Raw genomic sequence first — 22,616 nt, forward strand, 5'->3', positions numbered from 1 at the left:
GATGCTAAAAAGAAGTAAATTGCTTTTAAAAATGAAGTGACTGAAAGCAAAGTTAGCAACCATTCTGGAAGAGAGAAGAAAGAAAAAGAATAAAACGTGTTAATTGTTGTGCCTGTTGTCCTTTTGAATGCTTATTTGTTGTCATTGTGTCCATTTACCTGAACCGATTGTCAAACTATGCAGTTACACAGGGACGAGGTAATTCGGGTCATAGATAGGGCATTTTTTTCAACTGCTGTATTACATCGATTTTTGACATGAGTTTGTGATGTTTGCCATTTTTTGGGCGTTTTCATTGCGGAATTGTAGGGTTCTAAACCACCGCCCCTTTTCACAATCCACGGACCTAACCCACCAGCTATAAAAAAAGCCGGTTTCTGAAAGGGATTACATATACCTGATTCGAACTGTACCTTCTGGCGATAGAAATGTAAAATAATTTCCTGTACTCAGAGCGCAATATTTTTTTTTTTTAAAAGTGGAATATTTCGTTCGGCTCAGCCAAACTGCGACAGCCACAGTAAAAATGTGAATGTTAAGACGGATCAGATATCATGTTCATTAGGGTCTCGAGGGGGTTAAAATAATGCCATCCATGTTAGCCAATCCAAAGCCATTGTCTCAAATTCAAATAAGCTTAGAATTTGCTGGCATGTATGACACTATTTTAACCCCTTGAGAGGCTAACGAACATGATACCTCTCTTAAAATTTGCATCTCAACTGTGGCTGATTAAGGTCGGTAAAGCCCAACGGAATAATCCACTTTTTTTTTTTTAAGGGTTGTTTAAAAAAAAAATTTATTGCGCTCTGATTACAGGAAATTATTTTATATTTTAATCATGATTCGAGAGCAGAGAGACAAGATTTTTAATTGTACTGGTGATAAGTTGTTGGCCCTGTGTAGCACTATCTAGCCACAAATTTTTTAAAAGGGATTGATTCTGTTAACTCGAAGACTTATAATGTTTGAATTTTCATGCCTACAGAATATAAACTAAAAACCTTTCATTCAGTGGCGCAACTGGCAATAACGATATTTTTTTAAATGGTGTTAATAATATTTTACACTCAAGCCCCAAACGTGCCAATCACCTTTCCAAGGAACGACCAGCCAGGCGGGAACTGGACCTAGCCTTTTGACATACACAGCTATCTCTCCATAAACTGGTCAAGCACGTGAATTCACCAATGCCACGTGCCTCGATGTGAGCAACCCTCAATCCACGTGCCTCGTAAAATGAATTCACCAGTGCCACACTTGCCTCGATGCGAACAACCCGCAATCCTCGTACCTCTTAAAATAAATGATATGCATGTAAAGGCTCTACCCTGTTCCTACCAAAGTCGCGAGGGATCTAACTCGCGAGTCAGTACTTTTTAAATCTTTGGTTAAGGGTGCGGCACTGGAACATTGAAACCCTTACCCTGTACTAGACCATGATCAGCTTGATTTTGCAACCTTATTACAGACTAAGCGCCAGAACTCCTACCCTATCCCACACTAGCTATTTTCAATACGGAAACTTCATGACTATGTTAGTCATTATCGATAAGACCAGCAACAAAAGCCCTTTACATTGCGTTTAACCGTCGGACTGAATTAGGTAACCAGGTATTGACTTAAAGGTCAAGTCAGGTCAGCTCGGGTATTGATTATAGGGTCAGGCCTCAAAAAGGGCATAAAAGTTTTGGTCGGGTCATAAATAGGGTAGAGAAATTATAATCACAGATTTTGGTCTTAAATAGGGTAAGGGTTTTGGGAAGCGGGTCGCACACCCCAATCCGATTTTTCTGGGAGTAAACCCCCCTCCCCCGGGGATAGAGGGTGTCTGTTAAAAAGAGGTTTGTTAAGATTGCGCAATATATATTTTACATGCAGGTCAAGCCAAATTTCGCCTTCTTTCCCCCTCAATTAATTTTTTTTTTCTGACTTTCTGTGAAGATACTAGGATCCAAGATGGCAGATGCAGCCTTATTAACCTCATCGATGAAGTCATATGACGTAATGATAAACACCAAAATATGTGATCTTGTAGAGAAAGGAGAGGTCTATCTATTAAACTAATCGGAAAATTGCTTACATATGTATTATTACAACGAGGACCAAGGGGAAGGGTTTCCATCCACACCCACCCCACCCCCTTGTACTATTGCGGGAGTGCGAGTTTGTGTGTTCGTCCGAGGTTTTATACTTTAGACCACCTGGTACCATATAAAAAGAATGAGAGTATCGAAGTGCTCTTCGGTACCTTTGATTGAATTATCACGCACAAGTTCATTGATATGTGAACAAAACATTAGAACCTCCTCAAGCTAAAAGACTAAATCTCTTGGTATGAAAGGTCAGCGTGAAATCCAAGTGGATAGTATATTCTTGAATATATTATAACAACAGCAAATGTCGGCCTGGAGTGTAAAGTCCATGGGACTGAGTAATATTAAGGCTGTGATTTATCAGATGGTATTTTCTTGTCATATATTGATGTTTAATGTACAGTTTAGAAAGTTCGCCTTCTCTCTATAGTTTGAATACTTGATTATTCGAGTCATTTCGGTCGCACTAGTAAGTGTATGTAAATTTTCAATGAGAAGGAGGCGATAAAAATAATCCTTTGCGTTGAAAGAGAATTTAGAAATGAAAGGTCATCACAATTTATGGGTCTCTAGAGCCCAGAAATTGTAATTAAAATCAAAGTTATCGCAACTCAGAAGCCATGACCAAAACAACGCATAAAGAATTCATAAATATATTTAATTAACTTTACGGCCAATTAACACTTTTTTCTTTGTTAACAAGAAACAATCATCGTCATTTGGTTACTCCATGCTTTCGCTTTTTTTGTTGTTGTTGCTGTTGTTGTCTTCGGTTATGATTGTATAAAGGATCACCTTTACATTGAGCTTTCCTGCACTCAAGCGGATTATCATCGATCAGTTGCATTTCTCGCGGCATGATGGCAGTATCACCTCCAGTAACGTACTTCCCAATGTCCTCTTTTCCTAACCTAATGGACAACGGACAGCTCACTCCGTTCAAAGGAGGTTGTTTTGTCTTCGATCTCGAAGTGAAACCAGGATGGATCAGGTGCAATCCAAATGAGGTCACCGTGTTGTCTTGTAACCAGATGTTCCAACCGATCTTCCCCGTTTCTCCAATGCTCAATGTTCAGGAACACACTCTTAGCGTAAAAACGCAACACGACTTTGAAACATTGCAAGAAATGTTCCCTCGACCAATTGTCTTGTGCGCCACGAGAAGACAAGAGGACGAGGCCATGATCGACGGGCTTGATACAAACTTTGTCATAGTCATATCGACCCGTCCGATTCCAGTATCGCGCAAGAGCTGTCGAGAATCACAGATCTCGTTGGCGAAAAGCTGAAAAGGCGAAAAAAAATTCTACCTCACGATAGATATCACGGATAAACTAGACGGAGTGTCACCACTGGAATATCGAAGTGACATTTTTTGGCTCCATTGTGGCTTTTACATGACAAACTTTTCCTCGCCTTATGAGATTCTTTACCGCGATGTTTTCTGCATCTGGTGTTTCGTCGTACCATGTTGTTTACTTGTCGAGGTACCGTACAGGATCTATAGAAAATTACGTTGCAAGAAAGTTGATTTTGATTGCCGTCTAGAGCTCAAAATGTCTTACACAGTACCACCGATCTTGCAATGCTTTTCCACCGATAAGCCTTTTCCTGGTCGGTACTTACAACATGCAAAAAAGTACAACCCTTGCCTTCGTCGCCCACCAGAGATTCGTAGCCCCATTGCTGTATCCGAGTGCCAATCATAAGCGATTTGCACTATGACGTAATTTTGATACAACTCCAGAATCGTTTAGTACATGTTTGTTCACCGCTTAGATGTTCTCTTGCTATCTTCCTGGCCAAGCGAAACGTGGCGCCAGCAATGCCCAATTCCCACTACAAAAGGGAATCGTGTCTTCTTAATTCATCATCTTGGACTGGATATTTGGATGAATACAACTAAGTATTGGTCACTGTCATCAAAAAACAAGCAAACAAAACATTGAACAACGACAATACGAAATTAGCTCTCCCACGTCCGGTTTGCTCGTTTTTAATTGATTGGATTTAATCATTATTAAGTTCTTTCTGCGATAAAATGTTACGTGAACATATAAGGGCTTTGTGTTCCATTGCACCACCTAACATTGCGTAATAATTATTAGTGTTGCATTGTTTCATATTGGAAAACACAAGTTAGTTGCCATTACTAAATTTTATTATATGGCTTTGGCTTGTGGCCGGTATAACGCGCGCTCTGATTGGCTAAGAGCGAGATCTGAGCGGTCATTATGCAGCCGTAATGCCCACGGGCCGATTACGGATTATGCTAATTAGGAAGAGCCCAGCTCTGGAAATTCAAGCGCATTGAAACAATGAAAACCGATTAAAAACAGTGAGAGAAAGTAAGTAGCTAAAAAGTTTAGAGATTTTTCCTTAATAAAACTAATATAGAAGTTGTTTTTGACTTACCAGCCGGTAACCTTGGTGGGCACTAGTGAAAAACAATCAAAGTTTGCCGAGTCATAAGTAAAGCTAAAATCGCTGAGTGAAAGACACCATCGGCAGATCTGTCATGCATCCTGAGCAGAACACCACGAAGAAACGTATAAGTTATCATCTTAGTCACAACAATTACGGAAATATTGAACTCCGTCACAATTCTCATCGAATAGATTCCCTCGCATTAACACAAGCAAGTGTAAATCAGCTTCCCTTGAGGATCATCAGATGTAAACCATCGGGCGGTTTCTGTCGGTAGCAGTGTTTCTGATAACTGCAGGAAGTTTTAGACGTTCACAAGGCTTGAAAAGTTCATCCATAAATCCCAGAATGAAGAAGGCGGAGATATGTTGTCGAAAGCGAATGTGAAGATCGAGTTATTCTGAGCAATTCATTCTGAAGCATTAGTTGGTTTGAACTATTTTGAAGCACTTTCTGTCTTTTCTATATGCGTTGACGTTTCGCCACAAAAGTCGGAAAAACTCCCCAATCAACTTGTGGCACAACGATACTAAAATACCTTTTTGAGGCTGTGACAATCGCTTTTCCCGTAAAGAAACGTGTGTTTTTAACGGAATACGTAATACAGTGGTTTAGCTCACTGTGTAGTTTTGCACTGGGTTTGAGATGATGAATGAATCGGTAAACGCGCGCATCGCCGGATGTAAATTGACGACTTCCTCTCGAATAATTTTTTTCTTTTCCTTAATTCATGAGTCATATAATAAACAACTTAATAACCTCGACCGTTCGGTCGTTACGGGAAAATCTCAAACCTCGGCCTACCGTATTGACCTCGCTATCGCTCGGTCAATACGGCAAGGCCTCAGTTTGAGATTTTCCCGTAACGACCTCACTCTCGGTTGTTAAGTAGTTAATATATCTATTGCCGGTTTGGTTATACGGAGTATATAGCATAGAAAAAGGTAACTACACGTTTGTAGCCACCTTTTCTTTATGGTTGAAAGTGTAGAAACACGGAAGCATCATACGTGGCACTGCAGTGGCACGAGGCAAAATGCTATGATCGATTAAGGTCTTAGAAGAGACTTAACTTTAGCTGATAACATCAACAAAGTCGACAGTGGAATTGTTAACCACTTTGGTCAAAAGAGCAACGAAAGGAAAATGGTGCAACAACGGACAGTCAAGGAAAAAGGTTCTCGCCAGGACAATGGAAATGCACCAATCACAGTTCACCCTGGAGATCGTGACTCGATGAAGGCTACATCTCAACTGTGACTTCATCTTAAGACAAGCAAAGAGACTTATAGTTTTGTTTAACTTTTAATAAATGCAACGTAGCCCATCTATACACGATTCAAATGCATTATCTTTTTTCTTTAAGGCGTTAATGTTGAATTAATGAGTAGAATACAAATGCTAAACGGATAGCTATCGCGGGGTGTTGTTCAAATTATATATATCTATATACAATATGTTTTGAACCGCGCAAAAGAGGAAACCGGCGTAAGGGTTATTTCTTAGTTGAGAAGCAGGCTTCTTTATAAGGCCCAGAGTCTTGTTAGCTAAGAAATCTTATAGCCGGAAAAATATTTTTGCTTGCCTCTGTTTTGTTTTGTACGTTCGGGGAATAAGCTTTGAATGAAGGGATCACTTATCACATGTCGACTGCGAGCAGTCCCGATCTCCCTTTTGCCAGAGAACGCAAAGAAGAACTCAACACAAGTGAGTGGTCGTGAACGTGCGAGCGTGAAATGCGAAGCCGCAAGTACGCGCCCTCGGATTCCCGAGCAAAAGAGAGACTGTTCGCAGTCTATCGCGCCGTGATCGAGACGAAGCACTGGAATATGTTGAATGTAATTAGGGCGAGATGCTATTGCTCTGCGCTGTACAAGCAAGCAAATTCGAATCGTCGTGTAAGAGCTGCCAGGCTGTGTTAGGTGATCATTACGATAATCATGGTTTTCTTGGCAGTTCTTCAGAGCAAGCTTGGTAATCCGTAACGATCGTGTCCCCGAAAGCAGTGCCCAGAATTCTCTAAAGAAAAGTGTTCTCGGAGCAGCCTGTGCCTTCTGACCTCGATTCTTGAACCGCATAGTAATCCTTAGATTCATCCAATTTGGAAAAATCAAAGTAATTCACTTCCTGAAGGATTACGTTTTCCATTGTGTCAAGAAGTTGTTGAAAACTCGGCCTCTCATCCGGGTCTTGTTTCCAACAATCGTTCATCACAGAGTAACTGAAAGGAGAGAAGAGAGAAGTTTTAAAAGTGATGAGCCTGTTTAATTTTTTTTTAAATTTATTTTTATTTGTTTATTTTTTAAGTTCACATCACCGCATCACAACTCCAAGGGGCCTCTCCCGGCGCTGCGCCTGTTTAATGGATTAAAAGAACGACGCAAAGATGTAAGGCTATCCGTAGCGCTCATATACTAAGTTTTATGGCAAACGAATTTGTACATGGAGTGTCGAGATCTGCATTCAGACGTTTCAGGTCTGGAACCCTCACTGATGCGTTTTAAGTGTTTCCAGAAACACTTTATACACACAGATGAAGTCCTAAGGGACGGACCATTAGAAAAGTTATGGGGGGGGGGGGGAGAAGGGGGGTGGGGGTGGGGGAAAAACAAAAAAAAAATCATGCAAGGGAAAATGCCAACAAAAAAAATTCGTGCAAGGAAGAAGGTAAAGAAAAAAAATTCATGTAGAAGGAAGGTCTAATTGTGACTTTTATTTAATATATAAAATTTGCCAGTGTCTATTAAAAATAATTCTTATTCAAAATATTATTATTAATAAATAAAGACGTCTAACAGTGTACTGAAGCGTTTTCCTCACACTGGATGAAATGACAAACATAAGGTGACATAAATTAATTCATACTACAATAGCCAGAAATGTCCTTCAGAAATCAACAATATTACCAGGCACAATATGAATAAACGAAAATCACTTTCTTCTTATTGAAAGGAGACAATTAGAATCTTGTTTTTGTTTTAAATTGCAGCTAGTATACCTACAACATACACTGATTGTGAGCGGTAAACGGAATGGTACTCGACCAAAACACTTCAAAATCGGTAAAACTGTAAACTCTAAACGGCACAAATCTCTCTAAGGCATAACAACTGTTCACTGGAAACTGTCCAAATCTCTGCTGATAAACGTCCACGAAACTTAAATTTGTACGCGTAATAAACGTACGCATAACCTAAATTTAAAATGTTTCCGTGCGCGTGTGCGTGCGCGCTATTCGCGCGTCACGCCACTTCAGAACTGTCTTCTTAACATATATATTTTAGTGATCCAGAAATTCCACCACCAGGGTTCCTACAAGATTCTCTGACACAGTGAATTGAAACAGACTCTCAGCCAACTCAGTGTGGACAACGTATGCACACAGTCCCGCCCGGTGCCAGTCACTTCCTTGGTACCTGCTTTGTGCAATACCCAGTTAGTGGCCAGCTTCTGTGAGTATCAAGGGTTGTGCTTGAAACAGAGTGCTGTGTAAATGCCTTGTATAGTATGAAGTAGTTTTGTGTCAGGATCTTTTCACTGGATTGGATCTCTCTTAATTTAATGTACATGAACCTGTCATAACCAACAATAGTAGGGAAGTGTTTTCTTGGCTCAAAAGCACAACTTGTATTAATTGACCAAAGTAAACGTTCAACATATATAAAGGCGGCTATGCCCCCAGTCCACCTTCAACAGAACATTAAATGACTTAGTTTTATTAATCAGTTACATGTATATTTAATTTTTAATTACGTTATGCCAATTTCTGGCATGTTTTGGATAATGTACTTTATGCATATGTCCTTTTTTATTCATCAAAGGCAAACCATTCAATCCTACTGTGCTGGGATGCGCACAAACACCAGAAAGACATTTCAGGGAGGTGCAAAATGTATCCCATCATTCCTTTTAATGTCAGTGGACATCTTCGCCCGTCGGGGCATTTTGACAGAATGCAGCCAGCTACCAGACTATGTGGAACTCTCACACGAAAGGTGAGTCTTACATTTATTTTCCTTTTTTTTCAGTAAAATGAAGCCTAAGTTTTAAATAAAAAATTAAATAACTTTTGAGAATCATTTGAATATTTCACTTTTACTAAACAGGTACCTTCTTTTTGGATTGACATTTTGGAGTGGAGGGCACTACAGAGGGGCTATTTTGGTGAATGGAGTATGGCATTATTATGATGGGCTGTGGGAGTGGAATTCCAGAGGGCAGGGACTGAAAAAATGCACAGGGAAGCCGTCCACTCCAAGTGGCTTCCGCCTCTCTCACTGTGTGTACATTTTCGAAAAGATTTTGCATTGAAAAGTGGCTGTATCCTTTGATCTGTTGTGAGTGTAGAATAATTTATAAAGCACAAAATCATAGATAACGAATTAAGATTTCACTGTTTCAAAAAAGCACTATTTGTCTGAAAAAAAAAAAATTCGTGCAGAGGGTTTCACCTGAAAAAAAATTCCTGCACAAGCAGCGAGCGAAAAAAACAATCGGGAAAGCTGAAAATTCCCCCCCCCCCCCATCATTTTTCTAATGGTCCATCCCTAATAGGAGTAACTGTCGAAACGAATTTATTCCAGTTCTGATCGACGCATCGTAGAACTACAGAAGCGTTGGTTAGTGGGCAATCAGGGGCACGCAACGAGCAAATTTGTCAGAATTGACCTGGGACCATCATGGCAACGAAAACCAATAAATAGACTGTGAGCGCAGAACTTAACGTTCCTCACAGGACGGTTTGTGAATCACGTATCCTCTCGTTGTCACAGATATTCTAAACGGGTTTCAAACATTCCTCAGAATAATGTTGGTGGGACAGTTTATTGTAAACAGCATTTATTGAAGCGAAGCGATGTACACAGATGATGCGAAGCGTAACGAATCAAATATCGAAGCGATGTATAGAAGCGTCGTAAAGAAGCGTTGTTGAGAAACGATTGAGAAACGGTGAAAACGGTGAAACGGTTTCGAAAACTAAGAAACAAATAACGAAGTAGAAACTACAATTAGGCTAGCTAGAAAACTACTACAAACTTGGGAAACAAACGTTTGGTAATGCAAAGACAATAAAAGACATTCAATAATGAAAAAACTTACTTCTGTGTCCGCATGAGGGATTTCACATGCGTTGAGTTGAGCCTAAGAGTTTGATCTTAACACGATGACACGTTGACTAGGACTGGTTTTTGAACACGTTCACGTAGGGGGCAAACCACCCCCCAAATGTTTCGTCAGTTCTTGGGTATTTCACATTATTTCGCATTACTTAAAGAGTATTAACTCTTTCTACACCAAACTTGGCAGATGAGCAGGAGACCTATTGCCAATTATATTTACGTGAAAAATGTCAGTAAATGTCAAAGTTGTGACGTCACAGTGATGACGTCATGTTTTTTGCCACTTTTGAAGTTTTTAATATGCATATTTTTTACAATGTGTTCGAAAGAGCACATCAAGAGGAGTTGAAACCTGAAAAAGTTTTGTCCATATCACAAAAATTAAATGAAATATGGCATTTTTAAATATGAAAAATAGCTCTGTAAAATATGGGGTCCCCCCTTGAGAAAAATCCCCAAATTGGAGCCGTAATTTTGTTCCAGCAAATGCAGCTATGTTGCACATGTGATGTGCCAGATGACTAAAGCAAAACTAAAGAAGAAATTCGGAATAAAAAATTATCCCTCTAGTGTTATTGCGTTAAAATTAGTTTCGTTACGTCATAACCTGTGACGTCACCCGTTTTTTTACTGTTAATACCATCCTAACAAAGCCGAAAATCAAATTTCTAAAACCATACGATTTTTGACAACATCAAGCTTTCTATTTTTCTAGATTATTAGCCTTCCTAGAATAAAACGGAAAAAAATAAACCAGAGAGACTGACTTAAGAAGGACAGTATGGTTAACCAAATTCCGGGGGGACAACAAAAAATTTTTAACTTACCATATCTCGAAAAATAATCATCATAGCAAAAAACGGTTTCCGGCTGAGCCATAGCCCACGGAGCTTGCGTCGGAAAATATGTGGAGCTGTCTGGACCTCACTTCTGCAAAGTCTATTGGCTTCACACAGCGAGGGACAAGTATGCGTTCGAGCAAGGGCAGCTCATTTCGCCATTTTCCCCATCGGTTAAGGTAAGAGTCAGGAAGTTCATCATCCCAACCTAGCTTCTCTTCTTTACAAAGGTCTTGAAGTAACTTCTTAGCAGCCAGGGTGAAGGGTGCTGCGAATCCTAAAGGGTCGTAGATGGAAGATACAATTGAAAGTATTCCTCTTGTAAGCGGTTTATCCTTTATGGTGATGCGAAATCTGAAGGTGTCGGATTCGACACACCACTGTACACCAAGAGCACGTTCAATGGGTAGCGCATCGTAGTTTAGATCCAACCTTTTAACATCTTTGGAACGTTCTTCCTCGGGAATGGACTCGAGGACATTTCGTCGGTTGCAGATGAACTTAGTAAGACGAAATCCACCTTTAGCGCATGGTTGACGCAAACCTTCGATTTGTTCCTTGGCTTTGGTTTCTGAGCTGACCGAACGGAGGCAGTCGTCTACGTAGAAGTTGCGGCGCATCGTACTTGCAACAGCACTTCCGTATTCTTCTTCGTTATCGTCTGCTGTCTTTCGTAGGGCGTAGTTGGAGCAACTTGGCGAAGACACAGCTCCAAAGGGGTGAACAGTCATTCGATACTCCACAAGTTGAGCATTCAGGTCACCGTTTGGCCACTACAGGAAACGTAAGAAGTCGCGTTGCTCTACGGGAACAACGACTGGGTAGAAAATGGCTTCGACATCGCCCATGAAGGCCACTGGCTCTTGTCTGAAACGAGTTAGGACGCCGACCAGAGAATTGGTAAGATCAGGCCCTTGGAGTAGTTGGTCGTTCAGGGAGGTTCCAGCGAACTTGGCGCTGCAGTCGAAAACCACTCTGATCTTCTCGGGTTTTTTAGGATGGTACACGCCATGATGAGGTATGTACCACGCCTTACCGGGATCTGTCTTCAGAGTTTCTTGAGGGACCTTCTCTGCGTAACCTTTGTTGATTATTTCGTTGATAAAAGCTACATAATCGTTCCGGTACTGGTTATTCTGGATCATTTTCTTTCTTTGCCAGAGCGCTCGCTTAACGGCTTGTTCTCGATTGTTCGGTAGATCCACTTCAGACTGCCGGAAAGGGAGAGGGATTTCATAATGACCCGCTGTAAGCCCGATACCGTTGGACACTTTCGTAAGAAATCTTCTATCTTCCTGGGAATGGCCCAGTTCTTGCTTGAGGCTTTCTCACTGAAGTCGAGCTCGAACATCTTGAGTAGTGATCTAGGGCTGACGATTTCTTTTATGCTCTCCACTTCTCTCACAGCGATCCTGTTTACGGTTACTTTATTCGTTAATGGTTCCGTTGTTACTTGCCGAGGACCGCTGACCGTCCAGCCGTGATTCAGCCTTAAAGCAAAAGGACCATCGCCCTTGTTTGGTACCACGCTATGCGGAACGAGTGCAGCTGGGCAATTACTTCCTATTAGCAGGCCAATGTCCAAATCGCGATCGTAGGCTGGGATTTCACTGGCAATTTCTTTAAGATGATCCAAGCGACTGACAATTTCAGGGGTTGGAATCTGGTCATGACCGACAGGAATCTCGTCTCTCGTGTAAGCTCGCGGTAAATCGACAGGATTTCTGCCGTCCAGATCAGTAACGACCAGGTCCTTGACGACGACACTTTCAACGAGGCTGTGACCATGCATGGTTCCTAACTGCAGGGTTTTCTTTGTGCCTGCTGCTTCCAAGTGGTTTTTCAGGCTTTCGGTAAGGAAACAACCTACACTTCCATTGTCATAAAAGGCATAGGTCTTCACTGCCTTATTGGTCTCCTTCTGCTTAACTATCACGGGAAGAATAGCTTGCAAAATAATGTCTTCGTTATTGTCGTTGTGCGGAATATCCGTGCAGGCGTTGTTGACTTTAGCAGTCTTCCCGTTTAGCTTTTCGTCGGCGCTGCTTTCTTTCACGAATGAAAAGCCATCCACGTGCAGTAGGGTGGGGTGTGGTTTCTTGCATTTCCTACACACTCTCTTCTTCTTGCAGTTCTTGGAAACGTGATATCTTCCGTAGCAGCCAAAACACAAGGATTTTTCCATAAGAGTCCTTCGTCTCCCCGTTACCGATTTTCTCTTGAAGATTTCGCAGTCTTCGAGATCGTGTGGTTTGTCACAGAGAGGGCATCGGTCAGCAGTGATATTTAGGCGGGGAGGCCCGGCCCCGTTTGGAGGGGAGGAGTTGGCATCTATATCCATGTTGGTGACAAAGCTGGAACTTTTGGGTTTAGGAGGCGGCAACTTTTTACTGTCGTCCGGGGGGTTGTACGATTTGGGCTTTGTTCTTGCACTGTTAAGCGTGTCTTTGCTGTAAATCGGGTCGTTTGCAGATTCAGTCGCGTGCTCCACAAATTCGATCAAGTCTACGAAGCTTGCGACTTTTCCGTCCTTTCGTCTGCCCTTTACTGCGGTTTCGCGCCACTTCGTTTGCAAGTTTGTTGGCAATTTCTGCACGACGGTCTGCATGTCAAATGTGCGAGGCTTTTCATTGCGTTCTTGCATTTGATAAGAAAGAGGGAGAAACGCTTTAGGGCTGGAGTATCGTCATGCTTAATGAATGGCCAGTTGCTGAGTTTCTGCATGTAGGCAGTAGAGACTTTGTATGGGTCTCCGTACTCCTTTTCGAGAAGTTTTCGCGCTTCTTCGTATCCTTCTTCTGGCTCAATGTAGAGGCAACCGCCTATCGTCTCCTTTGGTTGTCCAACAAGATGTTGATCAAGATAATAAAGCCTGTCCGCGCTACTAACTACCTTTGAGTGTATACGCGCATCGAACGCCATGACGAAAGTCTTGAACTCCATTGGATCCCCATTGAATTTTGGAATTTCTGGTTGGGGAAGAGATATAGCAGTGGCTAATTGTCGTTGCGAAGTGATAATTTGCTGAATTTGTTCGTCTTGGAATTTAAATACTTCTTTAAGAATTTCTTCCTCATCTGTCTGGCTGGGCGCTTTGTCACTATCTTCTCTTTTCGTTTCGGTTTTGATTTCGCCAGGGAAGGCAAGGTAAAATTCAGATGCTGGATTCAATGATGAGGCTACATGGCGCGTTTCACTTTCTGTTTTGACACGAGGTCTGCCACCCATGGTTGTGGCTGCCAACGAAGGCAGTGCGCGTTTTGCATTAGAAGAGGATTTCGGTTCCGGAAGGTTAAGAAATTCACTTTTGTCGTCGTTCAAAGTTTTTTTAATTCTCTCCTCTTCTTCGATTTCGGTAAAAGCCCTTTCTCTTGCTTGCGCTTTTGCAATCCTAAGTTCAAGCTCGAGTTGTTTTTCGGCTACTTCCAGTTCTAGCTTCTTTTTCAGCATGGATTTCTCGGCCAATAACTCCGCAACCTTTGCTCTTTCTTGTGCCCGGGCCGAAGAAGACGAGCGTATCGACGAGCGTCACTTGTGTGACTTGCGTGACACATGCGTTTGCTACAAGCCCGAGCGTTTATCTGAAAGGTGGTCTAATTGATCACTTAGGCGTTCTTCGCAGATTCTAATCCAATCCACCACTTCTTTCCGGTATTCGCAAATTTCACTTTTTTTTGAATTGAAATGGAGAGCCGCTCTTTCTTTGTCTTCTGGTAAAGTTAATTCGTGAAGATGTCTATCATAAGCATCTTGAAATTGTTGACATAATCTGTCAAGATCGGTAAGTTCATTGTTTACCAGGTGCAGATTGTTTTCGTCACACATCAATTCCGTCATTTCTGTCCGTTTGCGGGAAACGCCCTTAATGCGGTGATTTGGTCGTTTCTAAGACGCCGTCGGTTTTCTTCTTGGCCCTTCTCGGTAAGTTTTCGAGACCTTACGCTCGAGGCTCCTAGTTCTGAGTCGTTATCAAGATCTTCGTTGAGCGGTATTTCTTTCGTTTTATCGATGTCTAGATTAGCATTTACGAATTCATCATCTTCCGTTTTGTCATCGCCATGTGCGTTCGTGACGTTTTCCAAGGCCCCATTGTCCGACCACGTGCGTTCGTTTGCTTCCATATCACGTTAATTCGAATCGGCCATTTTCCTTAAAATTCAGACGAACCAAGCGTTTTAATAATACCTTGACGTTTACGTTAACTGGCGCGTACTGAGACGTTAGAGGACTTTAGCCAAGAATTTTCGAAACGAATGTGAGCGCAGAACTTAACGTTACTCACAGGACGGTTTGTGAATCACGTATCCTCTCGTTGTCACAGATATTCTAAACGCGTTTCAAACATTCCCCAGAATAATGGTGAAACAGTTTATTGTAAACAGCATTTATTGAAGCGAAGCGATGTACACAGATGATGCGAAGCGTAACGAATCAAATATCGAAGCGATGTATAGAAGCGTCGTGAAGAAGCGTTGTTGAGAAACGATTGAGAAACGGTGAAAACGGTGAAACGGTTTCGAAAACTAAGAAACAAATAACGAAGTAGAAACTACAATTAGGCTAGCTAGAAAACTACTACAAACTTGGGAAACAAACGTTTGGTAATGCAAAGACAATAAAAGACATTCAATAATGAAAAAACTTACTTCTGCGTCCGCATGAGGGATTTCACATGCGTTGAGTTGAGCCTAAGAGTTTGATCTTAACACGATGACACGTTGACTAGGACTGGTTTTTGAACACGTTAGAAGAAATATTACCTAATACAAAGCATAATAGATTTCTTTGTTTCGTTAACCGTACGTGGGCAAATACATCCGCAAAAATAAGCACAAAAAAGGACGTCCTATGATTAATACAAAGAAACTTTAAAGGCTAGAAAGGAAATTAAAAACCATAAAATATTTGGTGGTAACATAGACATTTTTTAAACATTTTGGTTTCTTTGGATTCTGGTGAATTTGTTCTTTTCTCGGCCTTATAGGTTTGCCAGCCAGCAAGAACTCGGTCGGAGAACAGATATTTCAAGAAACAGATCCATTGCGTGTCCCTGAACAGTAAGCCTCCTACTTATTTGTTTTTCTTTTCTTTCCTTTTTTTTTTTGTTAACAGAGATGTACCAATATTTAAGTGACGTGTGAAGATTGCTGCAAAAGAACAAGACAATAACTTTTGCCAGGCTAGGATGGATCTTAAGACGCAATTTTTACCATTCATTCGAACACAGGTCAGGTTTTTCCATCCTGTAACCACTCTTCAGCAGCCTGATGATGTCTGTGTTATTTATAAATGGGTAGGGTGAGCCACCTTGAATGGTAAAAACAAAAGTTTTTTAGAATCCCTACAAACATTTTATTTAGCCTAAGCCTAAGCCTAAGCCTAAGCGGGAAATGTAGAAAACGCGGGAAATGTAGAAAACACGAGCCAGAGGCGAGCGTTTTTTACCTTTCTCGAGTGTTCTCAAAATGTCTGGAGTGTTTTATCACAGTGTAATAGCGGCTTAGGCTTCGTTCTTCTTTATTTGTTAAGTTAACCTCGTCTTTAAAACTTTCTGCTGCTTCGTAAAGAACTCGATCACAAATTTCTTCAAAGAAACTCTAACAAAAATGTTGACTAGAGGTAATGTGGCGAAAAACAGTAAAACATGTTTTTTCTATCTTTTATACTATGATAAAACATGGGTTTTTGAGCAATCATTTAAATATGCCTTATTTATCACATGATCCGTTCAATCCCACGCACCGTTCCCTTGGAAACCGTAAAAGCGGTCCCGTATGAGGGCCGTGCGCGTACGCGTGTCGAAGTAATAGTGCCGGAAAAGTCGTACGGCGCTACTAGAAACGCGTACGGACTCGCAAATCGATGCGAGTTAATGACAGAAACAATTTCAGGTTGCTGCGAAGTATTATTTTCTTCCAAATAAGAAATTAAAGTGAACGCTCTGCCAGCGAATTTTTAAGCGATTAAAGCAAACATTCTGCCGGCGAATTTTTCCTATGGCAAAAGTTCAATCCGGAACTACTTAAGTTGCCAACTTACACCGAAAGAACAGAAAGAAAGTCAACGTTCGTAACAAATGAAGAAATTCACAATTTTATCAGAACCAAAATAACTCCTTTTTGACTAAGTGAGGTCAAGTACAGCTCACCCTGCGAGCAGAGCCTCTTTTATCTATTTTTGCTTTATCATTTATTAGCTTCGAATTAATCCCGTTCAATTCTGATTGTTTTTTCCAGGCGATGTTTTAACAACTGCCTTAGTTGTGTTCTTAACCGCGATGATCATTTATTTTTTTTACTTAATGCGACCTTGCTGGCGTGCAATTTAGTATAAATTATTAAAGCCACACCTACACAGGGGGAGGGGCAGATCTGACAGTACCAGCGAGGATATTTATATGGGTAACAACATTGCAACCCCCCCTCCCCTTTTGCTGGGTAGATACGGGAAACAGAAACAAAATACTGATTATGGTGGCAAAACATGGGTGGCAGGGAAGACAGAGCCTATCTCCCCTAGAGTAGCGGCGTCTCTAGGGGAACCTATGTTACTAAGGGGACCAGAAGAGGGGTGCCCTTCTGGGAGGAGAATAGGTCAGATGGTACGATGACACCATCCTGGAGAGATCCGGACCTATTTCCAAGGGTGGCCATAGCACTTACTGTGGGGCAAAGTGCAGCCTAAGTTGCACTACCCTGCCACCAAAAACCTTTATTGACTAAGCAGCTATGGTTTACACACAATATAACAAATAGAACGTGGCAGTGAAGAACCGAGAAGGCTCAGCAGGCGAAAGCCACCTTCTCACGAAAGGTAATTACAACCACGTGGAGGAAAAAGATGGGAAAGGACAAAGCTACCAATACAGGGAGGGAGGGAGGGGAAAGCGGAGAACGGCCTAGCTTGAATACTAGCTCACAACCGGGACAGGGTCAGAAAACAATGGGATTTTACTAACTGGGGATTGAGGGAGTTGGGAGGGGTATAGCACGCTGAAATCACATGAGAGCATGGTGGAAAATCACTGGGAGCTTTGTCGTATGATTTCCCATATGGTAAAACTATTGGGTTGCATTGGACATTGACCTAAGGTTATTGCACAATGGCTAATAGGGGGAAGATAACAGAACTGGTGACGACCTTAGATGACAGCTATGATGTAGACTACAAAGCTCATTAACCACAGTTTAAATGCTTAAACTTCTAAATGTTTATCATTCGTTATGGTTGTAAGTCTTGTATCTGCTGTGTTCATAATTCAGGCAGAAAGTAAGACATAATTACAAGTGTAACTCTCGCTCTCTTGAGTATAATTATGAGAATGGATTTACGATTCCCCAAGATCTGAAAGAAATTCTGTTCAAATAATAATAATAATAATAATGATGATGATGAAGATGATGAAGATGATGATGATAATAATAATAATAATCGAATATTTATCCAGAATAACCCTTCAGTACAAAGTACTGTTATCAAAGGGATCCTGCTGACTAAGAATGAAAAACTAATAGATAAGAATTATTAAGAAATATAAAATAAGATACATATTAAGGCAAAAATACACTAATTAAGTTAAAAACTGCTAAAATAGAATAGAAATTACAAGTAATAATCGCCTAAGGCTTTCCTAAATAAAACTCTAGAATTAATGTTTTCTTAAACTTAAAGCCAATAAATTAAAAATCGAGGCACCTAAAAAATAAAAGCTACGGTGCCCAAAATCCATTGGTAGAACATGAAAATGATTTTACACTTACCAAGAGTTGCAATTTCCCACATGACTACTCCAAAGGACCACCTGAGAAAACAAAAATACGGCAACAGCAGTTCGGGCGGAATAAAGTTAAAATACTTGTTAAACCTATTCTGACTAGGCGACCAGTATGAGTTTGTTTTCTTTCAATAATGGCAGAAAACCACATCTACGTTTACAATAATAGAAAACAACAACAACAACAACAACTTGTATTGACAGTATCATATCACTTCATTCTAAAACCCACTCTACTTACGTAGCCGTTGTTTAAATTAGGTCGTCACGCGACGCTCCTTACCCTGTTAGCAGAGCCGCTTCGATCTTTCCTAGATAAGTCAGGAAAGAAGAAGAAGAAGCTCTGCCAGCAGGGTAGACGCTCCTCTCCCAGTAACGTTGATAGGGGGAGGAGGGTTACGTGACAAACCAGATAACGGCTGCGTACGTAGGAGCCTATCTAAAACCCTATACTGATCCTCTTCTTACATTCGCTACATCTACTTACACATCACTTTTAGAAGTGAAGATCTCTTCATAAATCGACTCTGGCGCCATCCATTTAAGAGGCAGTCTCCTTTGAGTTTTGACTTCATACACCTCATGATATGCTTGTCTCATCAACCCGAAGTCTGCTATCTTGAGCAGTTTACCGTGTCCGACGAGAACGTTACGCGCTGCCAGGTCTCTGTGGACAAGACCTTTTTCAGCCAGGTAATTCTGTGGATAAAACAGTTCTTTGTGATAAGTTGAATTGAGAGGCTGAAAAACATGGGCTTGAAGAAAGAAGTTTTGACGCAAGCTACTGAACATTTAGTCTCAGTCAAACCCATTACTCCATTAGTAAGCTGTCAAGCAATAATACTAATAACAATAACGATAAAGATAAAGATAACGATAACGATAACGATGACGGTAACGATACCGATAAGGATGACGATGACGATAGCGATAGTGGTAGCGATAACGATAACGGTAACGGTAACGGTAACGATAACGATAGCGATGGCGATGGCGATAACGATAACGATAACGGTATCGGTAACTACAACGATAACGGTAAACGGTAACGGTAACGACAACGGTAACGATAACGGTAACTACAACGATAACGGTAACGGTAACGAAAACGGTTACGGTAACGGTAACGATAACGATAACGATAATGATAATGATAATGATAAGTAATGATAATAGGACTGAGTGCAGTCCAATTCGGTCTGTTATCATAAGAGTGATAACAAAATCGGACGACCGCGCAGCAGGAGTCCGATTTGTTTATCACGAGTATGATTACAGACCGAATTGGACGACACGAAGTCTTCTTACCAATTAATCATAAAAATTACAATTACCGAGAAAAGAAGAATAGCCAAGTTATGAAAGAAAGGGAAAATTTGCATTAAAATAACTACAAAGGAGATGTAAATATTCTAAGGCCACCGCGCCAAACACGCAAAAGCAAGCGCGCGCACGCACGCACGCACGTAACCACAACTTTGAATGTGATTGGTTGACTTAAACTACAACTTTGAATGTGATTGGCTCATTGAACTGTCCGATAACAAACTGTCCAATAACAAACTACAGTCTTCCGCAAGAAATTGTTTGCTTATTTTTGCGATAAGTTCAGTGCTAATTTTTTATCGTGATTATCTTATTTTTTAATATGAGTTTAGAATAATTTTTAACTAGGTATACAATCATACAATGATACACTAAGGCGGCTTATATTAAGGAATCTTGTATTCTGTTTTAAGCTCTCCTCAAATTCATTGGATGGACTTGTCCAATGTAATGTAATTTGGAATTTGTATTAAAGATTAAAGATTAAACTGTCCGATAACAACTTGGCAAGTGAATTAGTGGAGAATAGGAGTTTTTTAAGCCGATCACAATCGAGGAAATTGTAATTTTTATGATTATGATAATGATAATAAAATATCTTTAGCTAGGAGGCAACCTCACCCACGGTGGTTTTCAGGCTGGTCCTGAGTAAAAATCGTAGATATACAAATTGTCAAGTTGAAAGTTTAAAAAGTATACAAACGTACACAATAAAATCCCAAGGTAGAGTCAATAAAATAATAAAATTTGATAAAATGTGTACCCAAGCTTCTGAAAAAAACTCTAGGCTATTTACATCTCTTGTAGTCTCTGGGATAGTGTTCCACTCGTGTATCGCTCGATAAGTCAGTCTTTGGCCCCACTGGCACCGAGATTTGCCGGGCATTTTAATGTTGTCTTTGTGTCTGGTGTAAAAGAGTGGATTTCTCTCAGTGTGTAAAATTAAATTTCCGGTCAATCAGCCCATACATGCATTTAAATACAAAAGAAAAGCGATGTTGCGATCGCCTATCCGACAAAACTAGCCAATTAGTATTGAAGATGACGCCTTTGTTTCTGAGATTTCTCCTTGGCTTTAAAATCTACTCGGTTGTGAAAAACATATGTCATGAAATAATTAAAAAAAAGGTAACAAGTGTTTCGTGAAAATTTCGAAGCAACTCAAAGTTAGTCAGCGATACTCTACCTCACTTTAATCTTTAATCTTTAATACAAATTCCAAATTACATAACATTGAACAAGTCAATCCAATGAATTTGGGGACAGCTTAAAACAAAACTTCGCATTTTCAGCCATCGCTACAGTTGAAGACATAAGAGCTGGCCAGTTTTAATGCATACCCGCGAAAATTGTTTGTAAACCGCTGATTCTCAAGCCTCCTTTTTGGGCTCATATGCTGCTGATTATACACAATAATGATACATACACGGATGCGGTTTCTTGCAGTAGAGAAACCGCTGAACAGGGATATTGTAGTAGGTAGTAATCAGTAGTAAGGAAAACTGACTTGAAAAAACGGTCGATAAAACGGTGACCATCTCTCGCGGAATATTGGAGCAAAGACGGATGAAATATTGCGGTCTAAAGACAGCCGAGTTTTTCATTTTGGTATGGGCTGCTGCCCTGTATTTGCTGGATACTTTTTCATTGGTTTTAAATGCAACAACCAGGTATCAAAATGATGATAGAGCTGCAAAACATGAGGTGAGTCTGTTACATAAGCTTATAGTTTTTACCTGTTTTTTTACCTACACATTTTTACCTTTGCTAATTTTTCATAAAATATTTTATTAAATATTTCAATCACAATGCATTTACGTTCGCCTCCATGTTCGAACAGCCGTAGGGTGATATAATTGCGGGCTTAAATGTTCAAAAAGCTATTCAAATGGCCATTAGAAATAGTGAAATCCGTTCTTCTGTTTTGATTAGATGAGAATTTGCCGGCTGTGAGTGATTTTGTGTGTATTTACCCAGGGAATAACCAGTCACATAGATATTCCATTTTCAAAAATGAATATTTATAAGTGTGTGACATGATTGGTTTCACAAATTGTGGAAAATGTGTTACAATTAGGAGTAACTGTAACTGTTATTTCGAGATTGACTGTAAAAAAAAAAAAATAAAAAAATAAATAAATAAAACAACAGAATAGAAATCGAGTACAGTGGTTCTATGAAGGCTAACAGAAATAATTTCTAACAGAATGAAGGATCTGAAGACATGATTGATCATCACAGTTATACACACAACTTAAGCAATTGTGAAATTAAAGCCTGAAAAAATTCAGGCCTGAACGGGATTTGAAACCATGACCTCTGCGATACCGGTGTAGTGCTCTACCAACTGAGCTATCAAGTCAAATGGGACCTGGTCATGTTGTGAGTTCGTAATATACCCGTAGATGGTGAAGAATGCAGTTGAACACATGAACGGTCATATATTTGAACTGCGGAGAAAGATATGAAGACATGATTGATCATCGCAGTTATGCACACAACTTAAGCAGTTGTGAAATTAAAACCTGAAAAATATTCAGGCCTGAACGGCCTGAATTGCGATGATCAATCATGTCTTCATGTCTTTCTCCGCAGTTCAAATATATGATCTTGCATATATTCATTTGTACAGAATGAAGGATCCTTGATCACACAAGCTACGATCTTCGCTCGATCGGATTAACGAGTTTTTAGGGATAAGAAACTGTTATCCTCAAATTTAATCTAAGATCACAAGCGATGCAAATCATTTGTCCCAGCGGACCGCGGAAAAAAATGCAAAAAATAAGGAAAAAGTGTTGCAGCTGGTACGTGATGATATAACAGTCCAAACAATATTCTTGCAATACTTCTAAATGATGTCCAAAGTTCATTTAAGCAATGGACCACACTTTCTATGGGTTTATAGGGGTAATAACCCACGCGGGATGTTGGGAGAAGACGAGAGAAGCTTGTAAATCACGAGCCGTCTGGCTTGTGATTTACAAGCTTTTCGAGTTTGAGGTCCGCACAATGAGTTACGGCACGCGGACTT

At 40.5% G+C, this 22,616-nt stretch overlaps 1 protein-coding gene across 2 annotated transcripts in view; it reads right to left on the reverse strand.

Annotated features, from left to right (window-relative positions):
- Positions 1 to 5,551: 5,551 nt before the first annotated feature.
- Positions 5,552 to 22,616, reverse strand: part of LOC145498346 (uncharacterized) — a 44,901-nt gene continuing 27,836 nt past the window's right edge. For both annotated transcript variants that reach the window (XM_081478267.1, XM_081478268.1), the window contains 4 exons: positions 18,744 to 18,955; positions 18,243 to 18,283; positions 15,693 to 15,789; positions 5,552 to 6,744 (listed from right to left, as the gene is read on the reverse strand). In XM_081478267.1, coding sequence (XP_081334393.1) covers positions 6,543 to 6,744; positions 15,693 to 15,789; positions 18,243 to 18,283; positions 18,744 to 18,955 — 552 coding nt within the window. In that variant the 3' untranslated portion in view covers positions 5,552 to 6,542. The remainder of the gene's footprint in view (positions 6,745 to 15,692; positions 15,790 to 18,242; positions 18,284 to 18,743; positions 18,956 to 22,616) is intronic.

Source organism: Orbicella franksi, chromosome 9 (assembly GCF_964199315.1).
Source record: "Orbicella franksi chromosome 9, jaOrbFran1.1, whole genome shotgun sequence".
Taxonomy (NCBI): Eukaryota; Metazoa; Cnidaria; class Anthozoa; order Scleractinia; family Merulinidae; genus Orbicella; species Orbicella franksi.